At 34.7% G+C, this 27,296-nt stretch overlaps 3 protein-coding genes and 1 pseudogene across 3 annotated transcripts; all 4 read right to left on the reverse strand.

The window, feature by feature from the left end:
- Positions 1 to 2,269: 2,269 nt before the first annotated feature.
- On the reverse strand, positions 2,270 to 4,484 carry LOC109010047 (receptor-like serine/threonine-protein kinase At2g45590). The gene has a single exon (XM_018990754.2). The coding sequence runs from the start codon at positions 4,363 to 4,365 to the stop codon at positions 2,392 to 2,394; it is 1,974 nt and encodes a 657-aa protein (XP_018846299.2). The 5' UTR covers positions 4,366 to 4,484; the 3' UTR covers positions 2,270 to 2,391.
- Positions 4,485 to 8,466: 3,982 nt separating this feature from the next.
- Positions 8,467 to 15,916, reverse strand: LOC109010048 (synaptotagmin-5-like). The gene is made up of 12 exons (XM_018990755.2): positions 15,601 to 15,916; positions 15,376 to 15,484; positions 14,791 to 14,892; positions 14,461 to 14,511; positions 13,451 to 13,571; positions 12,481 to 12,602; positions 12,222 to 12,320; positions 11,272 to 11,352; positions 11,086 to 11,171; positions 10,452 to 10,677; positions 9,357 to 9,521; positions 8,467 to 9,142 (listed from the first exon to the last, which is right to left on the reverse strand). Exons 2-12 carry the CDS (start codon positions 15,478 to 15,480, stop codon positions 8,726 to 8,728), a joined length of 1,575 nt encoding a protein of 524 aa, XP_018846300.1. The 5' UTR covers positions 15,481 to 15,484; positions 15,601 to 15,916; the 3' UTR covers positions 8,467 to 8,725.
- A 1,901-nt stretch (positions 15,917 to 17,817) lies between these two features.
- Positions 17,818 to 19,241, reverse strand: LOC109010049 (blue copper protein-like). Its single transcript, XM_018990758.2, has 2 exons — positions 18,808 to 19,241; positions 17,818 to 18,580 (listed from the first exon to the last, which is right to left on the reverse strand). Exons 1-2 carry the CDS (start codon positions 19,145 to 19,147, stop codon positions 18,159 to 18,161), a joined length of 762 nt encoding a protein of 253 aa, XP_018846303.1. The 5' UTR covers positions 19,148 to 19,241; the 3' UTR covers positions 17,818 to 18,158.
- A 5,512-nt stretch (positions 19,242 to 24,753) lies between these two features.
- Positions 24,754 to 27,040, reverse strand: LOC109010045 (annotated as a pseudogene).
- Between the last annotated feature and the right edge of the window lie 256 nt (positions 27,041 to 27,296).

Below are 27,296 nucleotides of genomic sequence, written 5' to 3' on the forward strand. Positions count from 1 at the left end.
TTTTCCACGTCTCTGAGTTAATTCTTTTTAGACTGATTAAACCATTTGTCAGCATTAACTTTTGGACCTTTGGTTCTCTCATGCATCTATCATTGAATAATTAAAATGATCATTCGCTTTTCAATATTTTATGGTATGAGTATATGTGTAGAGGGGAAAAAAATACACTAGCCCATAAAATTAGGGTCCAACCCACCAAACCATTATTAAAGACAGGAAGGAAAATCAGGAAGAGATAAGAAGGGACATGAGTGAAATATGAGAGCTGTGAATGCCAGAGAGAGATAGGAAATGATCAAGAAGAGCAAGTCAAACACGCAAATGGGATAAAGTCATATCATGACAAGGAGCATTAGAGCAGACCATAAAAGAAAGTAGGCCAAAGAAAGGAGTTTATACACGCAACAAATGCGTACATATATAAAGTATACAGCCAGATAAAATGAGAGAGACGAATGAGCGACTTCTACTCCTGAGAGGGATCGAGCTCTCCCTTAATCATATTTTCTTCTTCAAACAACCCCTCAAGGAAGTATCGCCCTTAACAAGAAGAGCTCCAAATTTCTCTACACAGTGAGGCATGAGAATCCATGAGTGATTGTAAATAAATGTATATTATATTGGAGACTTATCTCTACAAATCCCGTGGACGTAGGCATATTGCCGAACCACATAAATTTTGTGTCGTCTCTTTTTACTTTTACAGTACTTATTTTCTATTCACCGTCATGGATGTAGGAGCATCCACCATACAGCCGCACCGGAAAACTGCCGGAGGCTCTAAATAATTCACATCGCTGCATCGAGGGCGTAAAGTTGCCTAGGCCCGCAAAACACGACGTCAACAATATGCATGGTACTAATTCTCTGCAAATAATCTTTAAAAGAACTTCAGTAGGTAAGCCTAGATTAACTAATTCTAGTCGATCGGTGTCTCATAAATACAAGAAGCAAGGAATAAATCGAAACTAAGACCAACAATTAGGAGATATTGGATGATGAACACAGTAGAACTACCTACCAGGTGTAGTTACCAAGGTAGAAGCAGAAATTACTTATCTTTCTATATATAAACTCTCTTATATTTTGAACTAACTTTCGATCATTTCTCTTCAGTTGTATAGGGAATAAGTGCAAATCCATCCAAGATGGGTAACTCAATTAATGTTGCTGAGATCCAATAAAAGTATAGTTTTCCCATTTATCAGTCCAGCGGATCAGCCACTTTGATACATGCAGTCACAAAATAATCACTTTCCAAAAGATGACCGGGACCAAAGATTTGCCCCTTCTTACTGAAATTGATGTTACTTGAGCGCAAAAAATATAAAAAATAAATAAATAAATCAGCTAGCTTTGGAAAGGTAGCAGCAACTTCTCGTGAATGGGGGCCCCGAAGTCATAAAGTGAAGTTAAGTGCTGATTCGGCCCGTTTCAACAGTAAAAATGTTTCGTTCGATTTTATTTTATCATTATAAATTTTTTAAGTTTTTATATAATATATAATAAATAATTCAATTTTTTTAAATATTAAAATAATAATAATATTAAAAAATAATATTTTAATAATATTTAATTCAACTTTCATATAAAATTATCTCATCTCATCTCACTAACTCCTTATGAAATCGGCAAGGATGGCCTCAACATTTCAAACGGAAAATACGATTAAAAAAATGTCTCCATACCTCTTTTTAGGTTGTATTTGATTGTTGAATCAAACTCAACTCATCTTAATTAATCACAAATCAATCGTTGATGAAACTTGTTATTTTTTTAATTTTTTATAAAAAGTTAAATTTATTACAACCTATTTCATATATTTTAACCTAAAATTTAAACTCATTTCAACCTAAAAAAAATTATATATAAGAACTCAAAAAATATTATTATTACGTATAAGCAAATATCTCAAGATACAAATGTCGTATTCTTAGGCTTTACCTAAAAAACATTGGATTCTTTAAACCCAACAACTCCTAGGCACAGGACAAGATTGTATTAGAAAGTAATAGTAGCACCCGCATGATGGGTCTCCGAAATTTTAAAATGGTAAGGAATTTGTTGGCCAAATAAGATAAGATAATTCAAATATTCTGAGTTCAGTTTTGTTGTTGAAATTATGGTTCGATTTAGATATAAAAGCCATCCAATTTATCATATCTAATTATTATAATTTTTTTAAAATTTTTGTATAAAATATAATAAATAATTTAATTTTTTTAAATAAAAAATAATATTATTATTAAGATAAAAAGAAGGCCTGAAATTCATCAAATATAAACAATTTTTTTCCTTTCTTTTAGGCATCGAGTTATGCAAAACAAGAGATGACCGACAACAGAACATGCACACTCTCTACCTTCAATGAAAATAGGCAACAAGCTGATATCACCGGGCTTTCTTGCGTGTCTTGAAGGGTAAACTCGAAGGCGGTGAGGGTGAAAACTCAGTTGGCAGATGAGGTGGCTCAACCTCCCCTGTTAACATCCCCACAATGTCTTTCATTGTGGGTCGCTTACTAGGCGATTTCTGCAAACACAGTAGTGCAATCGTAATGCAAAGCATAGCCCCTTCCTTATCCAATGAATGTACGGACACATCAACAAGCTCCAAAAGCTTCCCATTCCGAGCAAGTTGTCGTGTCCATGATATTAGATTGGCCCTCTCGAACTCTGACATCGGCGAGGCGGTCACTTGGAGTGGCCTCCGCCCCGAAACAATAACCAAAAGCAGAACACCAAAACTGTAAACATCGCATTTCTCGGAGAGCAGCCCCCCACCACCACCGCCATATTCAGGAGCAATGTAACACACGGTTCCTCTCATACTTGGGGTGCTACTGACACCGCCGCTCTTGGGTATCTCGGTTCCATTTCTCCATTCCTGACTATTTCTTCCCCCACTTCTAAGCTCGCCGCTCAATCCGTCCCACCACCTATCGATGCTGCCTCTACTCCTCTTGCTATTCCTCTTCTTCTTCTCTTGCTCCATCACATCCTCCTCCTCATCCCCATCCTCCTGCCACCACAATTCTCTACCGCTACTCGTTCCAGTCCCTCGTTTCTTCTTCTTCGTCTTCTTCGAGAGCTCCTCGCAAAACTCCTCCTTCCACCACTCCCTCGGCTTCCGATTCTTCTCTTTCCTTCTCGATATCCTTTCCTCATCTGAGGCCCACCACCCCAATCTCTTTCTCTGCTTCTGCTCGATCTTTGAACCCAACCTATCGTTCTCCACCGAGCTCGGGGACGCAATCCATTCACTCTTGGTGGGCCTCTCCTTCTTAATCTCACTACCAATCCACTCCATCACGTAGTCCTTCACTCTACCAGACTCAGAGCCACCTCCATTGTCCCGCTTCCACCACCAATCCCTCTTCGAACCCCCTTTCTTTCTACTGTGACCAGCCAAATCTTTGCCGCTATCGACGCTGATTTTATCGAAGCACCCCTCAGATGCGCTCGCTTGATCGATCCCAGCTTCCGATGACACCGCCGCATACTCCGGCGACGCCTCTGAATCCAATATTCCAACCTCGCAACTCTCCGGGGACCGATCGACAGCCATCCCACCGGCTTCATCGAACCCAGTCGTCACGCTCTCAGTCTCCTCCAAGATCGACCCGTTGTCCCCTCCAGCCTCAACCACTCCGCCTTCCCTCTTATCTACAAGATCCTCAGTCTTCAACCTCGCTAAACCGAAATCCCCAATCTTGGCCTTGAAATTAGCATCCAGCAGAATATTACTGGGCTTAATATCGCCGTGGATTACCGGCGGGTGACAGGAATGGTGGAGGTAAGACAGACCAGTGGCAATATCAAGAACAATGTCGAATCTTTTCTTCCAACCCATGAGCTCCGAGCACTTGTTGTCGAGCAGCGCGTTCTGTAAGCTACGATTGGGCATGTACTCGTAGACGAGGATGAACTTGTGGCGGCGGGGGTCAGAGGAGAAGCCGAGGAGAGAGAGGATGTAAGGGGAGTGGAGAGCGGAGGCGATGGATAGCTCGTTGTGGAACTCGAACTCGCCTTGGAGGGAGCTGGGGTAGTCCATGAGCTTTAGTGCCAAATACTGGCCCGAAGGTAGAGTGGCCTTGTAGACGGAACCAAAACCACCATGGCCGAGGAGGTTGGAGGAGGAAAAGGAGGAAGTGGAGCGGCGGAGGAAGGAATAGGAGAAGCGGCGCTGGTGGTTGTCGGATGGAGTGGTGCGGTTGAGGGAGAGCTTGCGATATAGGAGAAGGAAAAGGAGGAGGGCGAAGAGGAGGATGAGAAAGAGAGATAGGGTGATGGGGAGGAATATAGGGAGGAGCGGAGGATGGTGACTGTGGTGGTCATGAGGTGGTGGAGATGGACGGGACGGCATGATTTTTGTAAATACAATGGAAGGGCTATTTCATCTTTAAAGTATTGTTATCTGTTAACAGCATATACGGGGGAAAGAGAGAGAGAGAGAGAATAGAGTCCCCGACTGGTTGAGGAGGAAAGTGGTCGAGGAGACGCAGCAATTTAATATTTTAAATAATCTTATTAATAAATAAATAGAAAAAATAAAGGTGAAAACTAACCTTCTTGCTATTATTTTTATATTTTAATGAAAATAAAAAGTGAAAGAAATAAAAACCCTGGCCTGTTTTGATTGGCACATAAAACACTAGGGATGACTTTTTAGAGAAGACTGGTCCATTGCCTAATAATCTACGAGTGCCATTTGACGATAAAATATCTTTGGAAATGTCAAGTCTTGTCAACTAAACCCTTTTTGATTGGTTATTTTTTTTTTTTTAGAGCGATTGGTTATTAAACTTAGGAAAACGTGAAGGAAATTAAACACTTTGAATTGGTATGACAAAAGTTTAGGTCGTTTATCTTTATATTTAGATTTTTTTTTTTTTTTTTTTTAAGGATAATGCAATTCTTCTTCTCATTCATTTCGAAATAAATATAAATAAAAATTATTATTAAAAATATCTATTTTATACTTATAATATAGTATCATTTATATTACACATCTCTTTAAATAAATATTGAAAATAATCAATTAGAAATAATTACACAATAAATATAAAATATATATTAATATAATAATTTCTCTTTAACATTACTCTTCATTTTATTTTCTCTTTTTATTTGACGTGGCTGCGACACGTTTTACAGTTTTTAATTTTTTTAATTTCACGTCGCTTCTCAACCTATCAACTTGGTCTTTTTTTTATTTAAATATTTTATTTAATAATAAGATGAATTGAGACGATGCTAATCTAAACCCGCTTTTATATAGATACCTAATCCATTAGGATATACTTGAATGAATTTAACTTTTATCCAAAACATCTGATTTTAATGCTTTGACTTTGGGTACAGCTAACATTTTAAAATTTAAAGAATAAAAGAGAGAACGTTACTTAAGAGCATTCTCACTGGTTTAGCTAAATGAGAAAATTATCTAAAATTTAGATAATTTGTATAAAAAAACTCTACATTAGATTGTCTATCTTCAAAATAATTTACATTTTTGCTACAGTCATTGGCCAAATATAGAGAATCATAATTGGTTCTCCAAATATTAAAATACTAATTTCTCACTCCAAGCAAACAAATTAAATTAATTAGAATATAATTAACATTTAACATTTAGAATATAATTATTATTAACATTTGATAATACTTTTTTAATATTAATTTAATTAGAATATAATTATTATTAATATTTAATAATAATTTTTTTAATATTAATTTAACTAGAATATAATTATTATTAACATTTAATTGGTAGAATTATAAAATGTGATAAAAATAAATTTAATTAATTAATTATTAAAATAATAATATTTTAGTATTATATAGAATGTGAATAACTAATCTAATGTGGGGATTGAATTTAAATAAAATAGATAAATATAAAAAAATATAATATTAACTAAATTTTAAAGATGTATTTATCCAAACCAATAAAAATGATCTAATAGCAGCTTTCTGAATGATAACAAAAAAAAATAAAAAATAGCAGCTTTCTGAGAGGAAGAGGTCAAACAATAAAACAGAGAGAGAAACTGAGATCGCGTGAGTCCCACTCGTACCCAGCTTTTTCACTCACTCAACAAAAGAAGTCGAACCCACGCTTGCCGGGGGTTGACTTCTGAGGCTGATGTTTCCGAGGCCTGCTTCGTCGTTTTCTCCGAACACTATTATATATTTTCCACGTATTCATCGTTCCACACATATGATTTTTTATTTTTATTAAATTAAAATAATTTTTTACACATTATCTATATATCAAATATTTAATAATATAAAAATAATAAATAAAATTTTTCATAATATATATATATATATAAATGCTATGAAGAATTCTCGCATTAATGGCTGTAATTATTTTTATAGGCCATTAATTATAGTAATTATTTTGTAACGGGCGATGATATCTATATAATATATTTCATAACATATGTTTTAAAGTGAGATTATTTTTTATAAAATGATGTTATTTTTATAAAATTTTTTATTTATTTTTTATTTAAAAACATAATTGTGTAATGTATTATAAAAATTAATATGTTAATCTTTTTCTTCTGCAATTACCTTATGTATGTGCACACCCACAGAACCTTTACGTGAAAAAAAAATTTACACTAGAAGTACGCTGGTCAAACTAGCACTATCCTGTACATACGTGTGTGTATATATATATGAAAATTTTTAGATATAAGCCTCACACTCTGTATACTATTTAAAAATATATAATTTTATATTTTTATATTCATATTTCATATTGAATTGAAGTATAAAATATAAGGATAAAAAAATAAAATCATATATTTTTAAGTAGTGTGTAAGGGTGTAAAGTTTTTATGTAGCATAACTCTATATATATATATATATATATATCTATATATACACATACTAGCAATGAAGCAACATGCTAATTCTTTTTAGAAATTAGTAACGTCTACAAAAGATAAAAATAATATGATTTTTTACTCAAAACCGATTAATGAGTAGTTTAATATATTGAAGCAGAAAAACAACCCGGGTAGGCCGTGAAAGCTAAATATAACTTAAATACGCATGACATATAGGATTAATTCAATTTTCACTAAAAAAATAACATATACCTGCTTTGAAGTAAGGACATCAATTATATCTAGAGTCGTGATATAATATTATTGGTGAAGATAATATATATATATGGAATTTTAGGACTGCCATCATTTTAAGTAATATATACGTGCTTAAAATACCTTTGCTACATTTGATCAATTTACGCCAAAAGATAAATAAACCCTTACTTAAACTGACACAAAAAACATAATACAAGGGTAAAAACGACATAACACACCAAACATCAACTACTCACACGGATGAATAAAAACACAGATTACCCATTGCCTCGTTTGTTTTTACAGATAAGTAGAGATAAAAGTTAAAAGTTAAATAAAATATATATTTTTTTATAATCAAAGGTGTTCGGTCTAGTTTGCGTGCACCTCTACTAATCCTATAGAACCTTGAAGTTAATGACCAGGTAAACCTCTAGTGGCCCTAAGGGACTTGAACTGGTGACCATTGAGGAGCAAATCCAAGGCTGGACCAGCTAAGCTACTCCTCAGGTTAAAAGTTGAATAAAATATTATTAAAATATATATTTTTAATATTATTTTTGTTTAGATTTGAAAAAGTTGAATTTTTTATTTTATTTTGTGTGAGAACTTAAAAAAATTATAATGATTGAATGAGATTAGATGAAATGAGATGAGAATAACTGTGAAAACAAACGAGGCATTGACACAATATGACTGACGTACTAACACATATCAATAAAATAAAACAAAACAAAAAAGGAGAAAAAAACCAAAATTTTCAAAAGGGAAAAAAATATAATAAGACCAAGCAAAGTGGAGGCATAAATGGAAAAAATAGAAAAAAAAGCAGAGAAGTGTCAAATACTAATTACTATTCATTACCTTATAGCCACTTTTAAGATGTAAAGTATATATATATATATATATATATATATATATATATATATATATGAAAATGCTAAACAAATCTATACATCCTACCAATAAAACTTATATATAATTTTTAAACAAACCTATAAATAATTTTTTTGTAATAATTAAAAAAGTGACTATTAGTGAATTTATGTATTTAAAAAAAAATATTTGAAATGTTTAAAAATATTTAAAAATAAAGAAAAAAATTTACAAATGGTCTATTCCATCTGATGGAACCATCTTATTTTATGTTTGTGTGTACATATGATCATATATTGCTTAGGCCTCTTATTTTTGGACTGTAGTATAGATGTTCAGTGTTGGTGACAAAAGCTGGAATGGATTTTTCGGCTCATAAAGCTGTAGGTGACTGCCACGGGCTGCAGGCCACATTCTTTGCCATAGATAGCGCTCTCTCTCTCTCTGGAATCCGGATTTTCTGTCCCAATCATTCAAAGAAATAAAATATCTGGATCAAAAAATTACAGAGAATCTATATTCGAGAGAATGCATATCCTGTTATCCGGAACCCATTTGGGAATCTGGGATGAGACAGCTGAATTTAGAAAATAGCCAATAATTGTGCATATTTTCCATGCCAGCAGATAGAGTAGAATTGGAGAAGATACCGTGGTAACAAGAGAAAAAGGAAAATATGTTGTCTATCCAGTCATTAAAGCGCACAAACCAGGTCAGCTCACATACTCCGGCAGCAAGTTTGCAGGAAGACTACAGTGGCTTGGCACCACCATTTTCTTGGACACTGTTCACTGGAGTTGTGGAGCCACTCCTCCTGGAGTGGCTCGATTGCCCTGTAATGGTTCTGCCCATGAACTTTCCTGCTTTGCTTAGTCCACTGCCCACAGCTCCAAGGCCACTCCCAACAATCCCAACTCCACTGCCAACGCCGGTTCCCACAAGCCCAACCCCAGCACCAATGCCAGTTCCCACAAGCCCCACCCCAGCACCAATACCAGTACCCACCATTCCCACACCAGACCCAACCAGTGATACTGCTCCATCGAGTGCATCCATCGTACTCCCAATGACTCCCTCTTGTTTCAATTTCTTTCTTTCCTCTAGGACCCTCTTCTCTTCCTCTAGAGCAATCAACTGCTCTTCTTTGTTAAATTCATGATACAAAACCTGAAAGTCATACATCAAAATTTTCTTAAATACAAATACTCTTAAAAAAATACATGGCAAAAAGGGAATTTACACGTCATGCATACATGATGACACTGCATTGATAGAAATGAGAAGCAGAGTAAAGTTATCGCATTTTATCATCAAGCTCACAGTAGAAATTTTAACACTCACGGGGTCATCAATTGATAAAATTTTTTGATCAGATGTCTACCTTCACTGTAATAGTCCCCCTATCTTTCTTATCTTTTATTTTCAGCATGTCCAGTGATGGTAGCAATCTCAAATCAAACTCTTTCATGCTTTCAGCTTCCAGCTCAATCAAAGGTAGCTTTACTATTCCCAGTCTCTTGTCTTGTCCAATGTCCTTATCACAAACCTGTTAGAAGAGTTCATGAACATTTATAAATGTACAGTTGCATGAGATTTACAGGTTAAAGGCAGAAAACATCCTGGGTCAGATACAGGAGAAACGGCGGGAAAGGGCAGGGGATGAATACATGAAAATAACAAAAGAAAATGCTATATTTGGAGCCGTGAAAATTTGACTTAGGTGCATCTAAAAAAGACTAAAACGGTATCTACGATGATTAATGTACGTCCACGAAATAGTGACTCTTCATGCATGTGTCCTGTGACACCTCTCATAGCATCTCTTGAAACTTGATTTAAGTCATGTTTTTCGGGTCCTCGTGCAATATCCGCAATCCATTCCCAGCCTTCATTAAAAATGCCAAATTTCAGGATCTCAAAAGTCAGAGTTATCAACATACTTTGTTGTTTTTATTTCCACTACCCTTTCACTACACATCAGCTGCCATTACAAACATACACTAGAAAGTTTTATTACTTTTTTTCTAATAATATTTATATGCTCATAATCCCAAAAAAGGTGAATATACAAACATTTTAATTAATGGGTATATCGATTTTCTTCTATAAAGTGTACACGTGTCATCACTTTGCTTTTTTCCTCTTTTTTTTTTTTTTTTGGGGGGGGGGGGGGGGGACTACGAAGGTTCAATTCCAGTTGCATGCAAGAGCTTTTTTTCTAAACAACATTTAGACAATTCAAAGGTCAACAACTCTGGAAATATTAGGAAAATTTCTGAGGAAAAAGATGCATTTTTCACACAATTTATATTGGAAAAAAAAATCAACCGCAAAATAGTTTGTTACTAACACAGAACACCGCACCATAATTATGATACTATCCCGGCAATTTTAGATTCATGCAGAATTAGCACATATAGATTTGGCTGAAGTGAAAAAAAAAAAAAAGGAGTGCTAGTGTATCAAGATTCAAAACCTCAAACACAAGGAATTGTGTCTCCTTGTCTTCTGCAATTAACTCGAATGTCTGATTCCAAACAGGATTGAGGTTGTTTTCAACAACATTTGTTTTGACCTTGTATAGAGGTCGAATGTACACAATAACATAGGGATCAGATTTGCCAATCATTTCCATGTTCTTCAAATCATTCGCTTTCACAACCGTCAAGGTAAGCCTTCCCTGTGGTTTAAGCTCTAATTCACTGCATAAAAAACAAAGAGAAACATCACACTTGACTAGCGAGAGAGAGAATATTATTTAGATGTACTGAACACCAGAGGAAATAACCTCTATTATAGACACTGAATATATTGACCATAATCGAGTGAATAGGAGAAAGAGTATTGACAGGAAAACTTTGTTGACCAAGTTTTGAACTCAATCTCTCTTTTCCTTTCTCTTCCTTCCTGATATAAACATTTTACACAGTTTTGCTTGCAAGTTGATATACCACGACATGGAGTTTTGAGGTAAGGAAAAATAAATAAATTTATAAGGTACCCTAAGGGTTTGGTGTGGGCTTAGGCCCCACACTTATGAGCCTCTTTCTCCACTCCTTTTGTTCTCAAATTTTCTTAACAAACAAAGACCAAAACAACAACATAATTACCTTGTATCAACAGGCATACCACCAATTGGAACAACAATCCTATGGGGCCATTGGAGCATATCCGTGACAATTGAATTCACTGTATCCTACAAGAGAGTGTAACCGCATAATGAGTGAGCCTAAGTGGCAATGCAAAATCAATAAGGAGGATTGAAAGAATAAGTTCGATACAACAACAAAACTTACATCAATCATATCTGAAAGTCCAGGGATAGCTGTTAAGCTTCCACCAACAGCCTTCAGATTATACTCGATTCTAGGCTTTGGCTGATTAAAGTATATGACATTAGTCCATTCTAAATCAACTAATGATAAAAGTGGTAGAAACTCATCATGTCATTTGATGTCATCTCACAGCAAATCTCCAATCATAAGAAATAGTAAATTGAAGCTTAATATCTTGGGAGAAAAAAGGTGGGGGGAAGAGAGAAAAAATCACAATATCTGTTTGTGCATTGTGTTGAGAAAAAAACAATCAAAACCTAGAATTTTCAGTGCAGAAGCCAACAAATTGCTATCTTTTGCAAAAACTTTCGCAGTGCAGATCAGTCAATTTTACAACAGGTTAAGAAATTGATCAAAGTTCTCTTGTATACATCTCGTGTACTTGGGCTATGCCTTTTTTTTTTTTAATTTTTATTTTTTATCATCAATGAAATTTCTTTTACATATAACAGAAAATATACTTTGATCATTTGTATGGAACAAATATTAGAGATCACACTCATAAACAAAGATGTCAGACATGGCAACTCCCTGCAAATTGAAAATGGCATTCATAACGTCATGTCATAATCATCATTACAATAAGAAGAAATGGTTCAAAATTTCAATGTAGAAAACTGACCACCACCTCAACTTCCAATTCCTACTTTGTCAAACTTGAGTCATTCCCAGTATACTATAGCAATTGATTTTGCCCCTTGGTAACATTGCGATATGCATGGTATACAAGGATATTGTCTACTCTAGAAATATATCAACAAATGCTTTCGGTCAGATAAATAAATAGTAGGTACCTGTACAGGTTCAGCACTAGCGAAAATTATGCACGAACCAGAGTAAAGCACATTTATAGTAAGCCAAGAACAATTTAACAAAACCATGTATATTTGCAAGAATCTTCACTGAAGTACCTCTGAAAGTAGGGCAACAACAACAGCAGAAATACAAGGTATCTCTTCAGCAAGTTGGAAGATAACACGAACAACAGTGAAAACCTGAAGATCCTTCAGCTGTGGCAGGTGGTATCATAACAGTAACTTAATTCAATACTCTCATATTCCATAAATTCATTTGCTATAAACAATTTTTTTATATAAGTAAACATAATGCTGTAAACATAAACCAATATACAATCCAAAAGATACAGTTCAAAGTGCTTCATGTACCAACCTGAATGGGTATTGAAGCAACAAGAGCAGCTTCAGCGCCTAAAATGATGCTTGGATCACCACCCCAACGGAAATCAATATCCATTGTAATTTGGCCTTCCTTAAGACTCTGAACACGAATACCTGCATCAAATTAAGCAATTGTACAGGCACATAACATGGAAAAAATGTATAATACGGATTGAATTTTTATGTTATATGGACTATAAAAGTCTAACAACTACCTTGAACAATTTAAAGAGAACAGGAAATATATACTGACAATACTTATTGAAATAAATATATGGGAAAATAGTAGCAATTTAGTTACAATTGGCAAATGTAGTATAAAAGCCACTTGGCCGACGAAAATTTAGTACTTCAAGAAAAGAAATTTAGGAGAACTAAAACATAATTGAAAAAAAGCCCGCCATTTATCATAAGAAATAAAAAAACATGCATATCATGAATACCCTAAAAACTGTAAGTGTATCTTAAAAACAATATATTTCAAGGACTATAGATCCTTGAGTCATAATTTCCTACAAAAGATTAAAATGTACTATAGATCCTTGGGAAATCATGGTCTTTGATCTAACAAATAGATTTTTCTTGTTAAAATTGGCCCATTTAATCAGAAAAGCACTTGCTCTTCATGCAAACATTTTTATCTTACTTGTTATGGCCTTGCCTAGCAAATAATTCATCATACTCCATAATTCCCCGTACTTTAAAGCCACCTTAGGCTGAGTTCGACAATCAGAGTAAAAACGTTTTAAGCAAATGGAAAACACATGGAATAAAAGAAATGGGCAACAAGATAGGTGGTGGGAGCAAAAACAAACATGAAAGTGGGTTTTCTACATTGAATTTGTGAGATAAGAAATACCCATCTTAAAGGTTCATTAGTTAATGAAGATTTAATTTTTATTAAACTGAATGAGGGGCAAGCAATTTGCGGCCTGATCTAAAAGCTAATTAACGGTTCATACCTTCAATTTTGGGTGCCACATTACCGAGAGACAATTTGCTGAACTTTAGTGAAGTAATTCCAGGTGGTCGGTATTCCTCCAGAAGTGGCTCAACAGATTCTTTTATCACCATTTCAGCTGCCTGAGAATAAAAAATCCACAATAATTCATAAATAAAGCCTCCACTATAGTTGCTGAATTTTATCTGTTCTCTTTTCCTCAGCAATACATAATATCTCCCTCCCCACTTCATGATGGCCTCCTCCTCTATCCTAGGACCATCGAAAGTGACCTTCTACCAATGGCTTGGCTTTTGTTTACAAGATTTGCATTTTCTTTTCACTTCTACATCTAAATCTTCAAACAAATGGTGGATTTCATTTTATTTATTATGACGTGGAACCTCACTAGGCAGGGTCCTTTGAACCCAACCCTAGGTAGTAAACCTCGAATACACGACACCAACTGCTAGAGCTGTGTATCAGGTAGTCCAGAGGAACCCCTAGGGCAAAATTGAACCGAAGATGTCTGAGTCTACAGCTCATTCCATATCCGCCCTTTGACTACTAGGTTGCACCATGACAAGTTAAAAAGAAATGTTGGATTTTATAACTCAAGCTTCTACAAGCATCTTCAAATTTTGAGGTTTTCACAAAACCTTTCCCCAAAAATACTTCTATAAAGCCTCATTTGATCCAAGGGGTATGTGACTATGGAGCCTAATAAAAAATATTATAATTAGTATAAAACAATACATACTTCATTTTGGAAAACCTAACTTGATCAAACTGAAAATTAAATAATTCCAAGAAAATTTCAGTCAAGACAAATGGAGACTTAAAGATATATTCTGATATAGCAAATTCACTGCCACAATGCTAAAAGCAATGAAGGGAACAAAGTGCAGCAATGGTGCCAAACTTAACATCTGCTTGGTTGTTTTACCTTCTGACCAAGAAAAAGTATCCTAGAATAACTTGTTACGGTAATATACATTTTATCTGAGTATAGTAGCAAGAAAAGAGGCTTACATCTGCAACAAATGGCCACAATTTGCTCAGTTGCTTGTTCAGCCATTTCACCTGAACATGATACAAAGTATAGCATAAGTAGACCAATAACGTAAAGAAATTTGCATAAAATTGAGCCACCCTATAATAAATTCACAAATGAACACACTGCCTAGCATGGTAAGCACCAAATTGCACAGACACGTGCCAAATAAAAGCAAATCATATGATTTCTTGTGTCCTCTTTGTTCATTATATAAAAGAAAAAAGAAGTTGAAAAAAATATTTCAAGCCTTGGTAGACAATGGAATAATCAAAATGATGAATAATAGACATATAAAAAGAACCGACCTGTTCAAAAAGGGGGAAAGATATCCATTCTGGAAAATTTTCACCGCAAATTTTCCTCAAGTCATCTCGATTAAGAGATCCAAGAAGTTTTATATCGACAGCCTACAAAAGAAAAGAATCATATCAAAGATTATTACACCAAGTGAAATGATATATCCAATACATCAAAGGCTCAAAGCACAGGTATGAAATGCCAACTCCCACAGGTCTAAATAGTAAATATGCTTATCCAACTGGCTCTCATAAACAGGCCTGAGGTTAGGCTCGGCATGTAGTCAGCAAATAATTGGCTTCTTGCGTGTATTATCAAGGAATTACACTGACTTCAGGTTAAAATACTGTTACAACCACAAATCAAGCACATGTATCTTTTACATTGAGTAGTAAAATGATAATTACAATGCATACACCTGAAAATGTATCTCAAACCAGAAGTAACAAGGATTGCCCATATTTTGTACTAATTTACGCATCACAAAATAATCATTTCAAGATATATTTGAATTGTTGTCCACTGGTCTTTCATGTACGCTTTCCGAATATTTGAAAACTTTGAATATTTCCAACTATTGGTAATTAGCATACCTTAGCAACTCGCTTGGTGCTTCTGTACCGCATCATATGTTTCCATCCGGCCATCAATGCAATCCCGAATATCATCCCCATGAAAATCCCCGAAATCAACCCCATTTTTCTTTTTTTGTTTTTTCCAAATTCCAAACAAACAATTCGCAAATAAATAATTAAATCACTAAAAATCCAAACCCGATATTTCCACAACAAAAACGAGAGAGAGAGAGAGAGACTTACAGAGTGATAAGATAGGCAATAGATAAGGAAAGGAGAGACTTGGAACACGTACAATTGGAAGCGAACCCAGTGACGACTTTCTCGCTCTGGATTCTACAAGTTAAAAATGCTCGTACCGTGTGAGTTTCTCTCTGTAGAAAGGGTCGGTTTCATTTTTCCAAGTATTCTGGCTCTAAACGTAGCTAGTCTCGTACGCATTGGGAGCTATCGTCTCGGCAATCGAATATCCTCTCCCCAATATTCCAAAGAAAATGAATCGAAGCATTGAATTCAAGCTATACGTTACAATCTTTGTTAAAGAATTTTGTTTGATTGCATACCTCAGGCCGTTCACGTTCTGTCCGTTAACGTGCTGTGGATATTCTTAACGTCCTTGTAGTCGTGAATGAGACGTTTACTTCTTAAAGTTTCTTAATATTTTAAAGAAAATTCTATCCATTATTGCATTATTTTTTTTTAATGCAAAACTTTATATCATAACTCAAGTTTTTTTATGAACCATTAGAAATTATATCAAAGTTAACGTCTTCCGGATCGATCTCTCTCTCGATCTCAACAAGGCAAATTCTCTCTCATAAAACGAAAATAATTTATACACAATATTTTTCATAATATATTTTATAATAATATGTTAAATGAGGAATAATTTTGGAAAACATTTTATAAAAGTAATATTAATTTATAAAAATATCCTTATCTTACAACATTGTTGTAAAATATATTGTGTGTATCAATACTCCTCATAAAAAGCCTCCAGATCTTATTTTTGCCGAAGTACCTCCTCATCCTCCTCTTTCCCTATCTCATTCTCTCATTTCTCCATTTACCTACTTTGTCTATTAAGGTAATTTTATTTTCTTAATTTATTTTAGTTCCTTTAAAGTTGAAAAAGATAGACATATAGTTTTTCGACAACTATCAAGATACATGTGCATCACAAGAAAACTCTCAGGCTGCAAATCTTTCAGAAGATAGTGGTGATTTTGCAAAAATCTCTGTGCGTGATCCTCACGTGCCATCACTTTCGACAACTTTTCTCGCCACATGCACTTGATCACTGAAACCGCCGCCATGACTTTTGTGGCTAAAAAAAGATAAATGTGTTACCTTCACACGCCGTCACAGATTCTGAAGTCTATCAGAATTAGTCCAATTGTAATCCATCTATTTTCACATATTTCTTACCACTTTTCTTAATTGTTTAGTGTATATATATATATATATATATATATATATAAATGTCTATTGGACGTTTGTCTATATAGATTGGGTCTTTTCTTTTTATAAAGAGTGATATTGAGTTTTTGTTTAGGCAGAATGTTGTCTCTTAGACATTTGTTCATAGAGAGTATCAACAGTAGTGAAGATCAGACCAGTTACAAAAAGAAAATAGTATACTAGTAGAACTTCAAATGCACTAATTGATTTATGAGGTAATAGTTGATATGGAGATATCCTTGATTGTATCCGGTTATAGATGTAAGTTTTTATGATGAATGAATGATGATAATTTTACTTAAAAAAAAAAATTAATGTCTATCTAAATTTATTTCATTCAATAATATTATTATATTTTAGGCGTGTTTTTATTTTTTTTGTGAAGATGCACTTTTGTTATCATTAATTATTATTATTATTATCATTACTATTACTAATTTACTATTACTACTAGTACCTGGACAAGAAATGAATGAGAAAAAATAGAGCCAAATCGAAAGGCATTGCTCGAACCACACATTTTGCGCCTCTCATTTCGAATTCAATGTACAGACTGAAGTGCCCTCTTCGGGAGTATAGTCTTGAACTGATAATAATTATAATCATGTCTGTCGCCATTTTATCTAAGAGGAATTCTTGACATCAGTCCGTAGCCGCAGCATACCTGCGTGTATTTTTATTTATTTTTACATTCAATACAGTAGAGTGTGCTACGACTGCAGCGCACAGTAAGCTGCAATTTTGTATTTTCCTTTATTTAATATCAATGATGCACCAGCTGGTTTGACCCATAACATATCAGCAATTGATATCCATTTTCCACAAAAAGGCCTCTCTTTCTTTTTTTTAAAAATTTTTTTTCTAAAAATATGGGCAGTCAAAAGGCTACAAGGCAATCTTAGCCATGGGTTTCAAGGAATGCTATGTACCACTCCCAATTCCTCTCTCATTTTTAACGAAAGGCGATCAAAATATTAAAAAAAGAATAAGAATTTGCAATTGCATACGAAAAGTCTATGTATTAAAGATTGCAACTTGGACCAAATTTTTTCCAATAAAAAAAAATAAAATAATAAACAAAAAATAAAATAGATCAGGTCCAATCATTCTTCCCTCTCAACGCGGGAAGTTTGTTTTATAATCCAGCAAGTATAGGAATATAAAAGGAAAAATAAAATGTAAGCCGTCCAGAACACGCTCATCCGTGGAAATGTTCTCCTTTACACCCAAAACCAAGTTACCGAAACCCCCCCGGCCGACGTGATTTTACCGAACTAGCACAAACATGCAAAATGCCATCCCCATCCCAACCGGCCCAACCTTCCAGCCGAGTAGGATATTTAGAACAGAACAGACACGGCGAGAAGTGCACATAACACACCGCCCACGTTAGCGCCACATCTAAAGGCGCCGTTCTGGGAGTCGCTGACCGGTGGCGACTGAACCGAGTCGGGACCAGGAGGCTCTATGTACGGCGGCGGAGGCGGCTGGTTGAGGCTGGGCGGTAAGCCGAGGCCGTGTTTGACCTGGATCTCGAAGGCCATGCCCTGCTGGCACTGGACGCCGTCGTTGGCGTCGGAGAAGTAGTAGTTGGGGCCCTCGATGGTCAACGGCACCGCCACGGTCATCTTGTCTCCGAACTGCGTGCTGCCTCCGTTGTACTGGGAGGTATCATCGTCCTCTGCATCATCCACGGTGCAGCTCAAGTAGGTAGTATCGTTGTATGTCTGGATCACCGTCGTGTTCGAATTGGTATTGAAAACTACAGAAAAACAATAAGAAAGCGTAAGAATTAATTGATTGATTGGCAAAAGAGTCAGCGGAAATTGAAGTACAGAAGCATTTGTCTTGTGAGACAATCGAGGAAATTCAATTGTTTTTGAAAATGTAGATTGAACTAAAATGGGACCAGCAGACCTAAACCCTAATCATCGTCGCATCCTCCAAAAAGAGAAACAATGAACCGTGTGAGTCGAGTACGGAGCTTACTGAGAAAGTCTCCGAGATTGAAGGTGAGGGTGGCGGCCCAAGAGGAGTAGTTGGTGGCGGAAGTGTTGGCGGTGCCGTTGAAGAACCATCCGGCGGCGCCGCCCACGGTATGGTTGGTGTACCCGGTGCCAGGAGGGGCGTCCGATGCTGCTGTAGCGGCTGTTATTAGAAGCGCAATGATCGCCGTCAGATTCCCCAAGGTCGCCGTCGCCATTGCCGCAAGGCTGTCTGGGTTCCCCGAGGCCTGATGACTTCTGCTTTGATTTAAAGGGGTGGGTGGCCCGGGTTTGGTGTTTGTTTTTGTTTTTGGCATGAAACCTTTGAGTTCTTTTGCAAACATCTCCTCTTTCACTTTAAAGACTCCGTAAATATGTTTTTTTTTTCCTCCTGCACAACTAGTGACAGGCTGACGACAAAATTTTTCATCCTAAATATTTCTTGTTAGTCAAACAATAATCGACATACTCCTTTAATTTTGGAATAAGCGTGAATTTTATAGTATCAAATAGTTTATAATTCACTAATTATGACTATTTTTTAATTTCTTTTTATTATTTGGCTACAAATTGTACATAATTCAAGATTTTTTACACTTTCAGATCTAAGCATTTGACTTGTATATATATATATATATATTTGTTTATAATATAATAAAAAAGTAAATCTATGATTATAACTATTCTAATTTAATATTGAAAAAATTATATTCTTAAATTAGTGTATAAAACTTATTTATTAAAGTGCGTATATGTCATAATTTGATTTGAAAGATAAATTTTAAAATTTGAATATGATAAATCAAATTTTATTACTTAAGTGATATGGATAGTATGTTCTACATAACAGTTTAAGAAGTAAATTATATTATCTATAAAATATTTTAAATGTGGGATCAGTATATTAAAGTCTATTCTCTTCGAATCATAAAAAGTACTTGGAATAAGAAAACTGTACGCGATCTTAATCCACATCCGTCACAGCGAAGCTATACCTGACACGATGCTACTGACTCAGCAAGAAAGCAACGATGAAGACGCTCGTCAGGTGGAGTAGAGGTTCTTTGATTTTATTAATGTTGTCCGGAGACTCGTGGCCTGTTGTGAATGCTCGAGTAAACGTGTTCACGTATTTGTTTGTTTTTCAAAAACTTCTCATCTCATCTCACCTCATCATTACAACTTTCTCAAATCCCTACACAAAATAAAATAAACAATTCAACTTTTTCAAATTTCAAAACAACAATAGTATTAAAAAATATATTTTAACAATATTTTATTCAACTTTTTAACTTTAATCTTAACTCATCTCATCTCATCTCACCTCATCTCTGAAAACAAACGGGCCTAAATGAAGTTTGCAGCTCTTGTGCTCTAATGTCCTCTTCATGACTCTGTTCGAAAGGTAGAAAATATGGTCATTGGTTTAAATAACCCTTCTTTTATTACGAAAAATGAGGTCCGTCCCCACAATAAACACGTTGGTGTCGCGGAGTTGACCTGTTCCAAATCCAACGATGAATATTTGAACTTATCTCCATCTATTTTCATAATAATACCCACCGGCAAACAAACATAGTGCATAAAACTTGCAATTATTTACCAATTAATACCCCTCGTTTCTCGACAATTATTTTTCCTGCAAAAGTTGTGGAACAAGTTCTCAGCAAATTTTGTAATGTTGGATTAAGAAGATAAGAACTACCTGTAATTATGTTAAAGATCTTTATGGAACAAGTTCATTATAATTGCTATTATTGCGTTCAAACCCACAACGATGGTATTTACGGAGAGCTGCTGGGAATAGCTCGGGGGGGTTCTATGTTGGTGAAATACACAATAATATAATAAAAATTACAATGTAATTAAAATTAAAACGAAGCCAGTTTGGACTGAGGCACGGAAATATCGCTCTCTTTAAGGAGATTCAAACCCTCTGTGGTGTACAAGGTCTCAAATTAACCGGTGCAGCAGAAATCTTCTTGACTTGACTCCTCCAGGATACAACAGCCCAACTGATCGTCATATAGCCCGAACCAACTCTGCACAAGCGGTTGAGTCCAAAGCTCATCTCAAAGAACACCTTTCTTTTATCTGAAAAATCTCTCAAAAATATATACTCATTAAGTATATTTTTGTTTATCACACTTTTTGTCAAATATTCCACACCACCTCCCTTACGAAAGACTACCTATATATATACATAAATAGACCATAAACGTCCCAGGAGGTTAAAAGACTAATGGGCAAAAAACAACAAAAATAAAACACAAGCAGCCCACCAACGTCAATAATAAAGATACCAAACGGCAACTGAAATTAAAAGAAATAAAACCTTCAGAACGTTAATGAAATTAATCTTCAAACGTCTAAGGCATAAAACCACTTGAAATAAAAAAAAACGGTTTTGAAAGACCAAAACTCTCCCCAACGGCAATTTAATGACCAGCCCCCATTAAACATTACGTAAAAGACCAAAAGGAAAAGTCAAGCAACAGTAAGAGATAAATATATATTATTAAAAAATACTAACATTCTCCCACTATTTTTTTAAAAATAATATAAATAATAATATGAGAGATACTTCCAGATGAAGAAGAATTATTATGCATTATGAAGGTGTGCTCTGCATTGAACCCTCACTTAGTGAAATAACAACCTTTACTCCAGAGTCAGTAGTGGTATCAGACTTGAACTATGACTGCTTATGGAAAATAAAGAATTATTACTCACACATAAAAATCCAGGTGTTGACATAAGCTTTATTAGCCAGCATATTACGGCCTTGTGCTCATCCCGGTTTCATGAGTGTATTTGAGAATAAACCCAAATCTCATAGAGAGCGGCCCCACTCTCACACTCGCATAGGTGAAATCTGTCAAGGGTGTTCATGTAATTCTTACACCCTACTCATAAGAGCTACAAAATTTCATTAAGAGTTTCTTTCAAAAACTCATCCTCCAAAACATTACAGGATAAATGCACTCACATCATAGGAATGAGAAATAAAAATAATAGTGCATTTCTTACGACCATCATATGATTCGTTTTTCCCATTGAACCCAGTTCTCAGGATCTTTGGTCCCCGGGTTGGGTATCCTCATACATGGCTCTTGAATTATGGGTTTTAATCTCATTCCCCTTTATGTATTATAGATCATTTCTCTTATCAAAATTTTGTTTAGTGGATTCACATTAATAACACCATCAATAAGAAAAAATCTCACAGTACTGTATTTTTCTTCTAAATGATCTGGATTTACCATTATAATAACAGTTTTGTACTCTATCAATTATAGTAGTACTATCACAATAAATTAATTGATTTTTTCCTAAAAGGAATAAATCTCTCAACAAAATTGCTTCATCCTTGAAGCCAAAGCAATTCAACTCCATAGTTGACTTAACAAAAATACGGCAGCGCCAAAACATGCAATAAAGCACTTAAAAATTAAAAACGGCTTAAGAAATAACAATACAGCCAAAAACAGTCCAAAGAATTAATACAATGTACGTTTTAAACAAACCAAACGGCAACAAACATAAAAGCATCCGATTTTAATATATACTAAATTGTTTGCCGCTTGAAAAGTTTTTTCCGTAAACATGCATCAGTTACCAAAGAGGTCACCATTTATGGCTTTTCTAAAAAACTCAAAGAATAGAAAAAAAAACGTTGGAGTCAAATATTTAAAAAAAATATATATTATTTTCTAAAAACTTAACCCCCACTAATTTTGGATTTTAAAAATAAATTTTCTTTTCAAAAAAAGAATACATCTTACTCAAAAATCACTTTAATCCAAAATGAAGAAAAATAAATTGCTAATTTTTATTCCAAATCTGAGAAGTACATAAGCAAGTGTGAAAAAAAAAATGCACATAAAAGAAACATACTATGCTTTATTCTCAATATTCAATTTAAACATCCCATCACAAGCATAGCCCTGTCCACAAAAACTCCATTTTTTGTAATAACATACTGATCAGATTCCATAGTTTGTTTGAAGCCCGCTTTGTTGAATAAAAAACTCGACATCAAATTCTTCCTCATAGACGGTATATAGAGAACATATTTTAGCATTAATATACGTCCAGAGGTGAATTTCAACTCAACCTCACCACTCCCAAGAACTTCGATTTTACTTGAATCACCAAGCATTATAGTCTTTTATTCTTCAAATGGAGTAAATTTTTTGAACCAATCTTTATCATAGCAGACATGCTTATTGGTACCAGAATCTGCCTACCACCCTTCAACAAATTGAACCATGTTAATGTTTGTGACCATTGCTACAAACAGCTCCTCAGTTACATTAACTTGAGGATCATTATCTCGCTTTCGAAACTTACAAATTCGAGCAAAGTGTCCAAATTTGCCACAGACAAAACTTGCTTGATTTTGTAAAGGGGGTCCTTGGTTCTTATCATTTTGGTTTTGAAAACCTTTTTTGTGAGGTCTACTAAATTTTTTGAAATCTTTTCTTTGCGGCTTCAAAAAACTATTTCTTGAATTTTGACATTTGGACAAGCTACCATTTTCAGAAATTAAATTTACCTTTGTCATGGTATCCTCATTACCATTTTGAAATACCAAATCATATTGGCATCTTGCTTCCTCCTCTATACGAATACGTGTGATTAATGTCTCGAAATATGTCTCCTTTTGTTTATGGCGCATCGACTTTTGAAACTCTCTCCACGAAGGTCGTAATTTGTCGATGATGCCACAAACAATTAGATTATCTCCAATCTTGATACCTTCGGATCGAACTTCAGCTACAACCATTTGAAAATATTGTGCTTGCTCCGCAACGGATTTTCCATCTACCATTTGATATTGAAAAAAGCGACTTGCTGCATATTTCTTCGCTCCGGCTTCTTCCATATCGTATTTACTCTGTAAAGCTTTCCAAATTTTCTTCGCAGATGTGTAAGTAGTATTGTAGTAATCATAAAATTGATCAGCAAGACAATTTAAAAGATAGCATCGACATTTATATTCATCTTTGGTATATTTCTCAATTTTTTCTTCATGAACTTTCACTTGTGCTTCAGTCATGTTCTCGGTAGTAATCTTGCTAGTTTTCTTTGCAGTGAGAACATAGGAGACGTTGAGAAGGCTTAGATAGAAGAGCACCTTGCACTTCCATCTCTTGAAAGAAGTTCATTTGAACCGGAAGGGCTTGTTAAGATCTCCAATGCTTTCCGTGGATTTTTCAGTCGTAGGCTTCATGGTTGAATTCTCCTTAAAATTGTTGGTGAAATACACAATAATATAATAAAAAGTACAATGTAATTAAAATTAAAACGAAGCCAGTTTGGACTGAGGCACGGAAATATCGCTCTCTTTAAGGAGATTCAAGCCCTCTGCAGTGTACAAGGTCTCAAATTAACCGATGCAGCAGAAATCTTCTTGATTTGACTCCTCCAGGATACAACAGCCCAACTGATCGTCGTATAGCCCGAACCAACTATGCACAAGCGGTTGAGCTCAAAGCTCCTCTCAAAGAACACCTTTCTTTTATCTGGAAAATCTCTCAAAAATATATACTCACTAAGTATATTTTTGTTTATCACACTTTTTGTCAAATATTCCACACAACCTCCCTTACGAAAGACTACCTATATATATACATAAATAGACCATAAACGTCCCAGGAGGTTAAAAGACTAACGGGCAAAAAACAACAAAAATAAAACACAAGCAGCCCACCAACGTCAATAATAAAGATACCAAACGGCAACTGAAATTAAAAGAAATAAAACCTTCAGAACGTTAATGAAATTAATCTTCAAACGTCTAAGGCATAAAACCACTTGAAATAAAAAAAAAGGGTTTTGAACACTTAACGTAAATTTAATGACCAGGCCCCATTAAACATAACGTAAAAGACCAAAAGGAAAAGTCAAGCAACAGTAAGAGATAAATATATATTATTAAAAAATACTAACACTCTGTTTTGTGTAAGCTTAGTCCAAAGGTCTCATTCATGTCCATATCTTCTGGCTTCATATCATCCGCAAGCTTCCAATGAAATTGGTGGATAAAAGAGGCCAACATTAAGGGCACCATCCTGTTAGCGAAAGGCAATCCAGGGCATATCCTTCTTCCAGCTCCAAAAGGAATGAGCTCGAAATCTCTGCCTTTATAGTTGATGTTGTCCTTCTCTAGAAACCTTTCAGGCAGAAACATAGTTGGATTTGGCCATGTGTTTGGATCTCGTCCCATTGCCCATATATTTACCAGTATATGTGCATTCTTGGGCACAATGAAACCACACATTTCTACATCTGTCTCGGCCTTGTGGGGAATTAGGAAAGGGCCTGGTGGATGCAAACGAAGGGATTCTTTCACTATCGCTTGTAGATAAGTGAACTTTGACATGTCTGATTCTTGAACAACCCCATCCTTTCCAATGACTTCTGCAATCTCTGCTCGGCTTTTGCCTTTTTCTCAGGATTGTGTAGTAATTCTGCCATTGCCCATTCCACCGTGCTTGATGTTGTGTCGATGCCCCCAACAAATAAATCCTAGTACAAAGTAGCATGGGAGATGAATTAAGAAGTACACTCCAAAAAGAGAAAGAAGCTATGCAATAGAAGTACATAGAGGTAATTTTTTTCCTTTTTTTTTTTTTATAATTATTTTAACTCATCTCATTTAATCATTACAATTTTTTTAAATTCTCACATAAAATTAAATAAAAAATTTTAAGTTTTTCAAATATCAAAATAAAAATAATATTAATAATATATATTATAATAATATTTTATTCAACTTTTAACTTTTATGTCAATTAATCTCATCTCATCTGTGAAAACAAACGAAGTTGACAATAGATTTCACAAAAAGTAACCTAACAGATTGACGTAGTTTGATGAGTTATGTTAAATTGTAAAACTTCTTTTATTATAAAATAGATCTAACGTATCACATCAAACCACGTCAATTTGTAGATTTGCTTTTATGAAATTTCTTTATGACTGTAGTACTTCTCTTATAAAAAAATAAAAATTCTATGTGTAATTACTTTTGTATAGTCTTTGTGCATTATATTAATGTGATTGATTGTATCAATTTTTTTTAATATAAATAACTTCTCCGACTAATTACATCAATAAAGTGAGCAAGAATTACATAAAATTAATATATATAACCGAAATCATAAAAAATACCAAGTGATATAGTGAATAAATAAATTATCATTCCATAAATTCGAATTTAGTTTTATTTCCTTATGGCCAAAACATAATCGGAAGAGATGATAATTATATACAAAAAATCTATTCAACCTCCTACTATTTACACAACCTCCACACTCCACATTATTTTTAATTTTTATTATTTTTTTCTTTTATTAAATATTTATTATATGAATAATGAATAAAAAATTTGAAATAATTTAAAAAGAATAAACTCAAAAAAAAAAATTAAAAAAAATATTAAAAATTTAAAAAATTTAAAAAAGTGTGGAGTGTGGAGTGTGGTGGAGGTTGTGTAGCAAAGCTCAACTATATATGCATTATGAAGGAAAGATTAAGGAAGTCAATCACCATAATCAAGTGTTTGATATCGTCGCAACTCAATTCTGCATTGTCTTCGTCTAATAAGGCTGAGGAGGGAATCAATACATCGTTGCCCGGCTTAGATTCCCCTGACGAGGCTCTTAATTGCACTAGTCGTCGTTCGTTGATGATGCCATCCAAAATACAAAAAAAATTTCCAGAAACGATTTGTCGTCCTTCGACGTGCACCTTGTGGATCAAGTAAACCTAGTGCTGGGAGATAGTCTACAATATTAGTCCTTCCGACTTCTTCCATTATTCCGCATACAAGATCCTGGAACTCCTGCGACAAATTTGAACCATACTGGGCCAAGTCGGCGGAGAAAAAAGTGTTTGATATGGCATTAAGCACTGCCGTGAAGGCTGCTCGACCAATATCTACCGCTTGACCACTTTTGCAACTTGCTTCAACATTGTTTAGCATTTCTTGCACCTTTTTCCGTCGAATGGGTTCTGTTACATGCATCGAGGCGTTGCGGTACAAACATTTGCATGGCTGAAACTTTCCTGAGCTTCCTCCACTGAGGCGATCCGGGTAGCCACGCCATTGAAAATTTGTCGTGGTTGAATGCTCGGGCTGTGTCCGGGATAGCTCGGCTGGAGAAGGCCTGGTCGTTTTTCTGCAATGCTTCTTTGGCCATGCCCGGAGACAGCGGCGGAACCAGTAATTTTATAAGGTATTACGTGACACACTTACTTAAAATAAAAAGAAATTGAAAATCATAAAAATATAAGAAAAATTTTAGAGATAAGCCCTAAAATTTTAGTACGAGATTTTAGTTTTTTTATCATCATATTTTATATTGAATTAAAATATAAAATATAAGGATAAAAAAATAAAATCACATATTTTTAAGTGGTATGTAAGGGTGTGAGATTTCTATATAGTACGTTTTAAAATATAACTATATATAAAATTAGATG

Source organism: Juglans regia, chromosome 12 (assembly GCF_001411555.2).
Source record: "Juglans regia cultivar Chandler chromosome 12, Walnut 2.0, whole genome shotgun sequence".
In the NCBI taxonomy this organism is placed as follows: domain Eukaryota; kingdom Viridiplantae; phylum Streptophyta; class Magnoliopsida; order Fagales; family Juglandaceae; genus Juglans; species Juglans regia.

What these genes read in the sequence shown, in the direction of transcription:
- LOC109010048 (XM_018990755.2), bottom strand. Translation starts at nt 15,480, where the DNA reads ATGGGGTTGATTTCGGGGATTTTCATGGGGATGATATTCGGGATTGCA. An exon ending in GCACCAAGCGAGTTGCTAAG is followed by an intron (nt 14,893 to 15,375) that starts GTATGCTAATTA and finishes TTTCTTTTGTAG; the next exon opens with GCTGTCGATATAAAACTTCT. An exon ending in GGTATGCCTGTTGATACAAG is followed by an intron (nt 10,678 to 11,085) that starts GTAATTATGTTG and finishes TTTTTTATGCAG; the next exon opens with TGAATTAGAGCTTAAACCAC.
- LOC109010049 (XM_018990758.2), bottom strand. Translation starts at nt 19,147, where the DNA reads ATGTTTGCAAAAGAACTCAAAGGTTTCATGCCAAAAACAAAAACAAAC. An exon ending in CAATCTCGGAGACTTTCTCA is followed by an intron (nt 18,581 to 18,807) that starts GTAAGCTCCGTA and finishes GTTTTTCTGTAG; the next exon opens with TTTTCAATACCAATTCGAAC.
- LOC109010047 (XM_018990754.2), bottom strand. Translation starts at nt 4,365, where the DNA reads ATGCCGTCCCGTCCATCTCCACCACCTCATGACCACCACAGTCACCAT.